The following is a 13,160-nucleotide window of genomic DNA, read 5'->3' as shown; positions in this document are numbered from 1 at the left end:
AAAACAGCTAAAGGAACAGAACCTTGTGTAGAAGGAGTATCAGCACTTAGGAAGTCTTGGGTACTGGGGCTTAGAGGAATGGCCCAGCCCAGCCTCTTCTGGGCTCCAACGGGCATGGACGGGCTGGTTTTAAGCCAAAGCCCCTGGCCCGGATGGTATTCCGGATGATTTTTTGTCAACGACCCAGAGAATTAGGCACCTTACATCTTAACCCTAGCCAACTGGATTGCAGCAGGGGGAGCAACTTCCATCTTCGTGGAACGGAGCTGCCCCAGCTTCTTCCACTGCTGATGTGCGTTGTTCGACCTCAGCGGTCCGTTCATCATGACCAACTACCGTATCTTTCAGTCTATCTAGCCTGTTGGACATGAGTACATTTTTAGGTCAATAGCTGTGACGGACTGTTTGAGGTCTTTAAACGTCTCGCGGATGTCTGGTTTCTGTGTGGCTGTGGGGTCCAGGTGCACTTCCATCGGTTCTTCCTCCAAATGGGGGGCCACCCCGGGGAGGTCTACGTTGCTGCTGAGCGTCAGTTTTCCCCATGTTGGCTTGAATCTCCTGATTACCCCAATGGATGCCCCAACACTAGGGCAGCGAAAAATATTCTCGTGTTGTACCACTATATGCAGAGTCCTTCTGGGGGCCCGGTGACGCCACCTGTAATGCACACCAGTCTCCAACGATGCCAGTCAAGGGATGATGGCTGTGGCTGGGCTTGACACCACCTTCAGTAATAAGAGAGGGGTGATCTCCCCTTCCCTTGCAAGGTGGTTTCAACTAGAGGCCTTACAGGTCAAGGCCTGCATTCTTGGTGGACCTGCACTGATCTTGCGGCCTTTTCGTGGCTGCCCCGGGCTCGTGGGACTCCCCTCACGCAGGCATTCATTGCGGGGCGCTCTCTTTGATGCACTGTCCCATTTATCACTTGATGGGCCGATCATCTGGGCGGCCCGTTTTGCCTTTCCTCTATTCGCTGTGTTAGTGCACAGGTGCCCCCTCTATGTTTCACATAGAGCCACACAGGGGCCCTGTCGCGCCTGTTCACTTTGCACTAGACCGAGCGGTCTTCGCCGATTCTTTGTTGGAGGGAGTTGAGCTATCCCGCCTAGCAGCTCCCCTCGCTGCGCTTTTCACCTGGTATGAAAGAGGAACTCCCAGAGCCCAATCTCCTCTGGGCCTGTTTCCCCCGGCCGGGCTGCAGTCACGTTGGGCCCGCAAGGATTATCTGCTGTGGCAGCTGGCGAGAGTCAGTGGTGCGAACCACACAGTGCCTCACAGATTTCTGGGCCGGCTGTTGCTGCAGGATTGGCACACTCCGACAGTTCTCATGCGGCCCCTGCGACGGTACCCAAGCTGCAACGTCTTCTCCAACGGCCAAGGCATGTTTCGGTGCTTCAAGCTCTGCCTCCGCCATCTTTCTATCGGGCTCTGGGTTAAACACACAGGCCTTACTCAGACCACCCGGCTGCTCGGATGTAGGCCTTTTCAGTCACTGCAATCATCTGAGCCCCGCAGGCCTACGTGACGTTCGTCCCACCTCAGCACATCTGTCAGGGCGCCACGGTTGCGGCCCCGGCTGCACGGTACCTGGCTTCCACTTGGGTCCACTTGTCCCCCGGTCACCAATCGAGGACCAGGGTGGAGGCAGCAGCTCTATGTGGACACACCTTGAGGTCCTGGACAGTCCCACTCTGCTCCACCACAGCGGTGTTCATGCAGAGTTGCACGAAGTTGCCATCTTGCCGTCTCACGCAGCTCCGCTTGCCTCCTTGCCATTATACAGGTCTTGGCATGTTCCGGACCAGCTCATTCTATTCCACAGCAGTTGTGCCTCTGTCCCCTTTGTTTTGGGGGAACAATGCCTATATGACTTGCTAGATTATGCTGGATAGCCCATCCAGCCTGCAGAGCCTAACCGAGTGGCAGCCCTCTTGCAGCTGGGCTCACTAGCACCCCACCCCACCCCAGAGACTGTAATTTTTTTAAGTGTGTTCGGAGGATTCAATTGCACACATTTCTCCAGAAAATGAGGGGCAAGATTCTACCATCATTGGTTAGTTTATACCCTAAGAAAAAGACACCGAAAAAGGCTATATTAGACGTTTTTTCAAATTTGAACTTGTAGCCTAGTTCAGCAAATTCAAATATTATTCACTCTATTCTGGCAAAGTAGGAGTTTAATTTATTGTCCGTCAGGTAGATGTCATCTACGTAGGACAGAGCATCGGGGTCAATTTTGTGAAGAATTGACACAATTTGTGTTACAAAAATGCCCGGCTGTTCTAGCCCATAAGAAGTAGTGCATAGCTCATTTGAATTCCCAAATCGCAAAAGGCAGAGCAGTATTGGCTCACAGGAACATTTTTCTTCACTTTAAATGTTTTCCATTTGAAAGCAAATTATTGTATTTTGCAGTTAGAAATATGGCACTATGTCTACCAGCTTACAGGGAGCAATGTCTGTGTTTGTACCTCCGGGTATGTAGTGCGCTATATAAATGTTATGACTTGACTTGACTTGACTTGTAAATGTGACACTTTGAAAAGGAAGAAAATGTAAATGAAAAGATACCTTAATCATGTTCTATGTTAAAAATGAACTCCCGGCTGGGAACTACTCTGAAGGCTTTGCGAACTACTCGTAGCTCATGATTCACTGGTTAGAGACACCTGGTGTAAATCAAGTCAACCTCTCGGTTGGAGATTTTGTGAAAGTGAAAAACAAGTGACTTGTCTGGAAGGGCAGGTTTTCAGATCCCGTATGAGTTGAAGGATCTTATTTCTTAGGCAAGAATAGTTGATTGGGTTAATGATAATGACTGGAGAAAAGAAATCCAGGGTGAGGAGAATCATGTAATGGTACCCGGAGAAACCCAGGCTGAGGAATCATGTGTAAAAGATTCTAAGGAAACTTGGAGAGGAAATTTATACTATAGAACTCATGGTATCTAGGATAGGAAGACTAATTGTGAAACCTAGATCCTTTGACTTTGTGGTAATTTTGTACTTAGGGGCATTGCGTGCTGGTCAGAGACTATTGAGGGGATCTTCTGTGAGCAGTTCTTTTTAGTCCTTCAGATGTCTCATCTTATTTAAACTTGCATATATTGCATTTATTGTGCTGCATAGTTTATATCAACCAGTTATTCTAGCATTATTTAGCTGTGTCGTTTTATTGTAACTTAAAAGGGGAAGATGTGTTGTGTTTATGGCATGGGGGATTTGGTGTTGCTATAAGAACGTGTTATTCCTAGAATGCTCAATAGCATGTAGGGTGTTTGGGAGAACAGTGTAGGTGATGCCAGGGTTTGAGTCTTAGGATAGAGAATATAAATTATTCACTGCACATGGATTTGTAACTTAACAGCCTGCAATTGCACCCATTTGTCGCCTGTTGTCCTGATTCAGCGTACATGTTTTTTTTCTTTTTAAGAGGTTCCTCACAGGTGCACAATGTGTTTTACAAAATGTACTCAGTCAATCCAAGAAAGGCAAAATTTCAACATGCATGATTACAGTTTGGATAACGTGTACTGAAGAGAGGAGCCTGTAAGGAATGTGGGGTGGCCAACTGTTATGCATGTTACAATCATGACCTGCAATTATGGCTTCTGTCCTGCTGCCTTCACAGAGTTCTGCAGGATGTGCAAAGTTCTGCATTTTGGTTCCCCACTTATTAACCCTGTGATTCCACCTAAATCAAATGATTTGTTTAGTAGTCCCAAGAATGCAGCACGCAACTACTTGCTGCAAAGTATATACATTTATTATCATGTTGCATTTTGGTGAATAGACCATGTGATTGGGATGTTATGTTATGTTATATGGTTTTTGTATAGCGCACGGATGCCGCAGCAAAGTGGCGTCCCGGCGCTTTGGAGAATAATAACACAACACGACAGAAAAGAAGTAAGGAAGAACAGTGGAGAAGAAATGGGCCTAAATTGTGGCAAAAAGGAAGGTTTTAAGTGCCTTCCTAAACGGAAGCAACTCCGGAATGGAGCGCAAGGAAGCAGGCAGGGAGTTCCAAAGGGATGCTGCCAACACTGAAAAGGAGCGACCGCCTATCCTAGATTTTTTTTAAACGTGGCACAATAGCCTAATTAGATCCGGCAGAGCGAAGAGCTCTGGCAGGGACATAGTGCTGGATAGTATGTGCAAGGATAGGAGGGGAGGCTGCTTTAAGAATTTTAAAAGTTAAGCACAAAGCTTTAAATTTAATTCTCTGACCCACTGGCAGCCAATGGAGATCCTGAATGGTCCGACGGGCCGAGACAAACTTTGGAAGGCCAACAAGCATCCTGGCCGCCGCATTCTGAACCCTCTGAAGGCGAGATAGCTCAGCCTGGTTTAGGCCCAGAAACAGGGAGCTAGCATAGTCCAGTCTGGTAAGAACCAGGGCTTGAACAATAATCTGTCTGGTCTCCGCATCGAAGAACTTAAAGATTGGTCGGAGACATTGCAGAGTGCCAAAACAAGTGCCGGCCACACGTTTTGTGTGGGAGGTGAAAGAAAGCTTATTGTCAAACCACACCCCGAGGTTTCTGACCTCCGTCACAGGGGAGGGGACAGGGCCAAGATCAGAAGGCCACCACTGATCTCCCCATAATTCACTTTCCCTACCGAAAATAATGACCTCGGTCTTAGAGGCATTAAGTTGGAGCCGATTGTTCGCCATCCAGCCTGCCACAGCTTTTAGAGCTGACTGAAAAGTGGGGGCATCCATATTGGAGTCGCCATTGAGTGCCACCGCCAACTGCGTGACATCTCAATTGGGAATATCAATTCAATTTTGTAAATGTGTGCATTTTGTTAATCGCCAAATGCTGCTGTGGGGCCCTTCTAGGCTTTGATTGATAGAGGTAGGCTATCTTGTATCTCTGAGTAATACAACCTTGAATGATGATTTTCATATTCATAGTGCTTTTTGTTACAAGTTGGGACCTTGCAGCTCTGAAATTCACATTTCAATTTTCAAAATATGCAGGGAGGCGAAAGGACAGCATACTAGCACTGTGAGATTAAATTTCACGCTCTGTTCCTCCATACCGATCTGATAAAGTGCCTATGGGTCTCAATTCAAGATGATTGCAGCATTAAAGGGAATTATGTCTCTACTCTACCAGACCATGGCTTGAATTGGTAGCTCCACCATATCCAAACATGTGTTGACGCTGCACTCTGACCTTTCAGCTTATTACAGTGTAAAACCTATAACCCATGTGATTATGGGAAATTGATGGCCATAGAAATAATTCCTGTACTCTCTAATTAGCCCATATCCAAGCAGGAGAAAAAAATCCCAAGGCAAAAAAGTATAGATGTTGGGTGGGGGCCATAAGGGAATGAGGCTTCATTTTTGCTGCAGCACAGATTTCCTTTCGCGGAACATGAACAGGAAAGGCATTCTAGACTTGAGTTGTAGGCAGGACTAATTAATCACATGTAGCATAGTGTCTGTTCATCTATCTTGAGGCATATTGAATGTCTAATTGCCTCTTTGTCCTTCATATCTTTGCAGTGTTTTTCAAGGTTTTAGTAAGCTTGACTTGTAAATGCAGTCAGTTCCTGTTAGTGATTTCATGTACATTATTACAACTGAGCTATGTTTATATTATTCATATGAAATGCAGTTTTTTCTCTCTCAATCTAACAGGTGTCCGACAGACAGCAAGAGGGGAGGAGTTGGCTTAATTTTTAAAAGCTTGACGGACTTGCCATAAAGAAAGTGGTGACTGTGTTGTCTTCCAATGCCAGATATATTCCAAGAAAACACCTTTTTGGTACACAGTATGAAGATGTTTGGCTTTTTTTCAGTTGTATATGTATTGGAACAGATAAGAGTACACATAATGTACAGACTTTAAGGAATTAAATGAGCAACGTTTTTCTTCTATTTTATATGAAACAAATGTGAGGACTTGTTGAAAATGGAGCAACATCTAGGAGGACATCTGAGAACTAGCGCTGATGAGCAACCACATAAGTGTACCGAATGCGACAAGGCCTTTAGGAGAAAACAGGGCTTAAAACAGCATCAGATAACTCACACTGATGAAAGACCATACCAATGTACAGAATGTCAAAAAGCATTCAAATTAAAACATATGCTTACTCTACATCAGCAAATCCACTCTGGGGTGAAACCATATACATGTACTGAATGTTCCAAGGCTTTTAGAACAAAGGACAATCTAATGGTGCATCAGAGAACCCACACAGATGAACGACCACACATTTGTACAGAGTGTGACCAGTCCTTTAAAACAGAAATGAGTCTAATCCTGCATCAAAGAACCCACTCTGCGGACAGACCATTTAAATGTGCTGAATGTGACAAGGCCTTCAAGTCAAAACGGGGTTTAAAACAGCATCAGATTACCCACACTGATGAAAGACCATACCAATGTACCGAATGTCAAAAAGCATTCAAATCAAAACCTGGGCTTGTGGTACATCAGCACATACACTCTGAGGTTAAACCATATACATGTACTGAATGTGCCAAAGCATTTAGAACAAAGGACCAGCAAATGGCGCACCAGAGAACTCACACAGATGAACGACCACACAGTTGTACAAAGTGTGACCATTCCTTTAAAACAGAAATTAATCTAATACTGCATCAAAGAACTCACTCTGCGGAGAGACCATTTAAATGTACTGAATGTGGCAAGGCCTTTAAGACAAAAAAATGTTTAAAAATGCATCGGATGACCCACACTCATGAACGACAATACCAATGTACCGAATGTCAAAAGGCTTTCAAACTAAAAAGTTTACTTAGGGTACATCAGAAAATCCACTCTGGTGTGAAACCATATACATGTACTGAATGTTCCAAGGCTTTTAGAACAAAGGACCAGCTAATGTTGCATCAGATAACCCACACTGAGGAAAGACCATACCAATGTACCGAATGTCAAAAAGCATTCAAATTAAAACGTGCGCTTATGGCACATCAGCAAATCCACACCGGGGTGAAACCATATCCATGTACTGAATGTGCCAAGGCATTTAGAACAAGGGCCCGTCTAATGGTGCATCATAGAACGCACACAGATGAAAAAATGTATGTTTGTACCAAGTGTGACCAGTTCTATAAAACAGAAATTGATCTAATCCTGCATCAAAAAACCCACTCTGCGGAGAGACCATACAAATGTACTAAATGTGGCAAGGCCTTTAAGACAAAACTGAGTTTGAAACTGCATCAGATAACCCATTCTGATGAAAGACCATACCAATGTACCGAATGTCAAAAAGCTTTCAAATTAAAACGTGCGCTTACGGTACATCAGCAAATCCACTCTGGGGTGAAATCATATTCATGTACTAAATGTGCCAAGGTATTTCGAACAAATGGTAATCTAACGGTGCATCAAAGAACCCACACAGATGAACGACCACATGGTTGTACAAAGTGTGACCATTCCTTTAAAACAAAAACGGCTCTAAAACTGCATGAAAGTATCCACTCTGTGGAGAGACCATTTGAATGTTCTGAATGTGGTAAGGCTTTCGCACTAAAATCGGCACTAACGGCACATCAGCGAATCCACATCGGTGAAAAACCATATAAATGCACACAATGTGACAGAACCTTTGGAACAACAAGAGATCTAATGGTACATGAGAGTAACCACTTTGAGGACAGACCATATGAATGTGGTGAATGTGAAAAGGCTTTCAAGACAAAGCGAGCCCTACTGAGACACCAGAAAATCCACACAGGTGAAAAACCTCATAAATGTACAGAATGTGACATGGCTTTTAAGACAAAAAGATGCCTAAACGTACATCAGAGAATCCACAGTGGGGAAAAACCATATAATTGTAGTGAATGTGACACGGCTTTCAGGACACTTGGGGCAGTAATGGTACATCAAAGATGCCACTTTGAAGAAAGACCATTTAAATGTACAGAATGTGACAAGTCATTCAAAGTAAAACAATGTCTAATGCTACACCTGAGAACCCACAGTGAGCAAAAACCTTATAAATGTACTGAATGTGGCAAGGCTTTTAGTTCTTACCAATACCTAAAAGTACATCGTGTAACCCACTCAATGGAAAGACCATATGAATGTACTGAATGTAATAAGACTTTTAAGCTGAAACCATTGCTGATGCTACATCAGAGAATTCACACTGGTGAAAAACCACATAAATGCAGCATTTGTGATCAGGGTTTTATTTCAAAGGTGCAGTTAATGCTACATCACAGAGATCATACTGGTGAAAAACCATTTAAGTGTATGGTGTGTAATAAGGATTTCAAGACAAAAGGAAGCCTAGTGAGTCATCGGAGAATCCACACAGGTGAAAAACCATACCATTGTACTGCATGTGACAAGACTTTTAGAACTGGAAGTGCATTAAGAAAACATCAAAGAAGCCACTCCGATGAAAGACCCTATAAATGTGTTCAGTGTGGGAAAGCTTTTAAAAGAAATTCGGTTCTAGCATTGCACATGAAAATTCACACTGGGTAAAAATCCTACACATGCATGGACTGTAAACAGGTTTTCAAGAAGAAAAAATGGCTAGAAAAAATCTTAAAACCCAGTGCGTTAAAAAACAATATAAATGCTTTGAATATGACCAGGCAATCGTATCTAAATGAGAGTAAATGCTGCATCATTTAATGCGCTCTTGTACATATTGAATAAGTAATCGTTTTTTATCATTAGGTCTCATGTAACACAGTAATATGTCTATAGAAAGCTAACTGCTTGAAAATACATTTTTAAAAGGTACTTCTAGAGCAGAGGTCTTCAAACTGGGGGGGCGGGGCCAGGGGGGGCGCCAGGCTCTGGCCAGAAGAAACATTAGGCTCTGTTTTCAGCCTAAAAAAATGAGCAGCAGTAAGCCCGTCTGTAATGGGCCATCATTAACATCCTTTGTCATTTAAATCTTGGCTGGGAGAAGGTGTCAGAAGGGAAGGGACTTCACATTTTCTTCAAGATCCACACTACCATTTCGAATAACCACGCTGTGGATCCTTTGCACATTAGCAAGGCCTGCCTCACCTGAATAGCATGTTTGGAAATCATGTATTTGTTTGCATTTCTAAAACAGTGACAGAACTTAGCTGCAATGTTTAAATAAGTCTAGACATATTTAAACATTGCCAGTTAAATAGAATAATTGTGAAATATTTTGAGGGGGGACCCGGCGAACTGTTTTTCTACACTGGGCGGGGAATTTAAAAGTTTGAAGACCACTGTTCTAGAGAGAGATGTGTGTGTGTGTGTGTGTATATATATATATATATATATATATATATATTGCTACTTGCATTGGTAAACCTGCGCATGTGCTATGCAAAATGAGACATTACGGAAAGGCCTTCAATCCAAGGAAAAACAGTCAACAGAAGCATTAAACAACCGCTAAAAGGTTAGAAAACTGAGCTACAGAAAATAAATCTTAGATTTAAAAAATGCATAAATGTCATGCCTTCTTAGAGCAATCACATGTTGATCAGAAGTGCTCCCCTTAGTGCCATGCTGCGAAAAACGACGTTCTATATACAAAGACCATTAATTGCTGCCCAAGCCAGGGGCTTCGCACAACTAGAGGTAAAAAAAATATGGAAATTGATTAAATGCAGGTTTTAACTCAGAAAGGAGTGGACTCTCACACTTGATAATTTTCTTTGGGCAGAATATTGTATTTGTCTCAACCATTGGAGAATATGTAACCGTTATAACTCTTGCGGAAGAGACAGGCATTGAGGGTCATGACCTAGTCAAAATAAAAGCAAGAAGTGGCAATTATAATGGCCATCCTTCCCTAGCCAATAAAAAGTTGTTTTCCACAAAACTGTAAAAGAGAATCGCTCAGATACTATAATTCTAACACAAATAGCTGATGGGTGGTGTGCTTGAGGAAATCTCAGCACCTGGTAATTAATAGGCAGCATTCAAGTTCATCTTTCTTTTTTAATCCAGTTCATTTTTCTTTTTTAATCCCCTTGCCACTCTACAAAGGGGAGCAAGGCACACTGTCTAGAGTGAGACCGTGGGTGAAAAACAATTATTTGGAATGTTAACCTGCATGATCACCAGTGTCTGAGATTAATTCAAATATTACTTAACTTTTTTTAAATTATGGTTAGGGCCACTGGAATTATGCGATTGTGTCGCTGCAGCAATTTTCACATAATTGTAAAGTTGCATCCCATAGAATTTTAGAAAATACAATACAAATTCATTATAGAACTTGCCTTCTGAAATTAGGCTGTTTATTTCAAGTGTCTTCTTTCTGCTTTTCTGTCAAGAAATTTCAACTAAATAAATTCCATCTTGGCGATTCTACCACATAGAACGCAACATATCAATATCCTGTGTTTGGCCAGGCTTTCAATTGAAAGTAATTGCTTAGGTAAGACCATAGAATAAGACTAGACTTAATCAATCTTTTGATACACAGATTTTAGAAATCCAAAGGTTTCTGAAGTTTTCACAGCAAAAAATGTGGTGCTTCGAGTTTGCACCCAAATTTCTTGGAGATTGCGTCAACCAATCTGTCTTCCAATCTTTCCTAAATATTCGGTATGGTATGCAGTGGATAGAGGCTGAAATCTATCCATTCTTCAGACACTTTCCATTTCCTTTCTGATTTGTGTTAGTTTGCAGGAGAAAAGAGCAGGCCACACTTTTTTTTATATGGACATAGACAAATTTTCCCTTTTGTATTCACTTCTCTTTTGAGTAGCTCATATATATTCAATGTTGATTTATAGAAGTTTATTTACTTTTAGGTATGTTCATTGCTAGTGTGTTTGTAGATTTTTTTATTCATTTTGAAATTATGTCAATATACTTTTTCTCTTATTTCATTAAATTCCATAACTACGTGTTAGTTTTTTCAGCTCTTCTCTCACAAAAATGTCAGTGTGAAAAAGTTGGTTAATGGTTGAAGGTGGTGTGTTTTTTTTCAATCAACAGCCACAATCCTCGTTGGGGTGAACACATGTTACCAAATAAATGTGTGCTTACTCCTCTGGTAGTTTGGCCCAAAAGCAGTCAGGCTTCACTTAAAAACAATTTGTAAAGTGAAAAACCACAACACGAAGAATCCCAAACCAGCCTAGAAAGATAGAGGAAAATGAAATGTCATTTGACACCACAATGACCAAAATCTAATCTGTAGAACTGAAGTAATACATTTTAAGTGAAAAATCGGTCCTGAAAGAACAACGCGCCAACTATTGGCAAGTTGAAAGATTGTGATGAAACTTGTTCAGATACAAGGAGTGAATTGGATCCAGTCTCAGCTTAGCTTCGGACTTGGACGAAATTTTGAAGGACAATGTCTGTGAATGAAAATTTTAGCAGGGCAAATCAGCATTGAGTGTCTGCGGGACATCCTCATTGTTAGCTGCTGGGCAAAGTCACTGTGAGGATTTCTACGTTCTAAATTAGTCTCCAGTATATTCTGGTCTACTCCCAGTTCTCAGGGCACTTTTTGGCAGGACATTTTTTAAGTCCCAGGTTTCAGCCTTTTGTCATCTAGGCACCTTCAGCACCACTTCCAAGAGTCCAGGTCTGGAGGGGCAACCCTTTGGAGGTTCACGACTCACTCAGGCTCAGTCCAGGTGTAATTAGGTACAAACCTAACAGAACACTTCGCTCCTTGGAAGTTCCCAGATTCAAGAGAACTAACTAGGGAGGTAGAAGTTTCATTATGGAACTCATTGCCTTTCCACATCATATCCTCCCCTAATCTGCTTACTTTCAGAAAGTAGTTGGAACCCTGGCTATTTAACATCTAGGTCCTGGTCCTGAACCGTTCTTGTTCAAATCTGGGCTAATGCCAGGACTCCTGCGGGTAACCTGAGCTCTCTCTAAATTCATTTAACATAACATTTAACATTTCAAGATGGTTGGAGCCTTTTCTCTCTAAGAAGCTCTGATCAGGAGGTCAGCATACTAGCCCTTGGAGTTGCTCTGGTAGTCCTGGGTTCAAGCAAGTAAGAAGGTATGAAGGAGCAGGGCACATCTTGTAGCAGCAGGGCAGTCTGCTAAAGTACACAGCAGGCCACAGGCAGCAGGGCAGGCCTCAAAGTCCTTTCCCGGGTCCAGAAGTGAACTGAAGAGTAGTTCTTATGGCCATATTTTTATACCTGGTGCCCACTTTAAAGTGGATAAAACGTTTGGAGCTCCAGAAAATTGTGGAACTTCATGCCTCTCTGCCCTGGTATCTGGGTGTCTTGAATCACAGTGGCCTAGTTTGGAGCTCTTTGTGTACTGAGACAATGTCTCTGAAGTGCAAATGGGACTGACTGTGCACAGCTCCAACCCATGCCAGAGTGGCCCATTCTACCACCACACATTCTCACTATTGTGTGGTTGTCTTGGAGGAATGACTTTGACAACTAGATCCACTAAATATTTCTAATATTCTCTGTGTGTGGTATAGGCATCATGCTTTTACTTCTTTACATCTGCATGGTGCCAACAGACTTTGTTTACACCAGTTTCTCTGGTCTGTGTGGTTGAGGAAGCGGTATAGCTACAAGAGTTCTCCCATGGTTTTCTGACCCCCCCACTCACAAAACAAGAACAATAGTTCAGTGAGATCTTCTGCCTTTATTTCACAGTCTGGAATATTTTCCAGTCTTTGCTGTACTATTCTGGTGGATCCATTGAAATAGCAGCAAGGAGCACTACTTGTGGGTTTGTTTGATTGCTTGAGTTAGGACGTGGATCAATGGTATATTCCCTGGAAGAGTTCCGGGATGGGTTTGCAGCTGGTCTTCTGTAATACCTAAATCTCTAGTTCTTCTTGACTGCGTGTTGAACCTGCCTCTATAGATCCTTGGAGGTGTTTTCCAGAGAAGAAAAGGAACATTTCCTTCTAATCACAATGCCTGTAATTGTGGCTTTGACACTCTTAGAAGTTCATAACACTTTTTTTTAGGTCAAGCTAGACCGTGCATGCACTGTCTGTTTGAGACCTGCTGTAATCTGTCTATGTACTTCTAGTCCATCCCCTTTCTTGGCAATGCTTTTCATTTGTCTGTCAGTTTCCTTTGAAAATCCTTGCTTGATAGTGGTCAGTCCTGCCTCTTTGTCCCTCCTTTCTCTCTTGTGTTCCTCCCACTGTCTTATACCGCTATGGTTCTTTTTCTGTTCTTTGGGGGACTATTAT

General features: G+C 42.6%; 1 protein-coding gene across 1 annotated transcript in view; it reads left to right on the top strand.

Moving 5' to 3' along the window:
- The window catches only part of LOC147706734 (uncharacterized), a 45,914-nt gene extending 37,140 nt beyond the window's left edge, over window positions 1-8,774 (top strand). The window contains exon 3 of the mRNA XM_086925874.1: window positions 5,656-8,774. Coding sequence (XP_086782000.1) covers window positions 5,930-8,494 — 2,565 coding nt within the window. The 5' untranslated portion in view covers window positions 5,656-5,929 and the 3' untranslated portion in view covers window positions 8,495-8,774. The remainder of the gene's footprint in view (window positions 1-5,655) is intronic.
- Window positions 8,775-13,160: the final 4,386 nt, after the last annotated feature.

The sequence above is a fragment of the Lissotriton vulgaris genome, chromosome 6 (genome assembly GCF_964263255.1).
Source record: "Lissotriton vulgaris chromosome 6, aLisVul1.2, whole genome shotgun sequence".
In the NCBI taxonomy this organism is placed as follows: Eukaryota; Metazoa; Chordata; class Amphibia; order Caudata; family Salamandridae; genus Lissotriton; species Lissotriton vulgaris.
The sequence above is the reverse complement of the archived record's forward strand: the minus strand, read 5'-3'. Positions and strand labels throughout refer to the sequence as shown.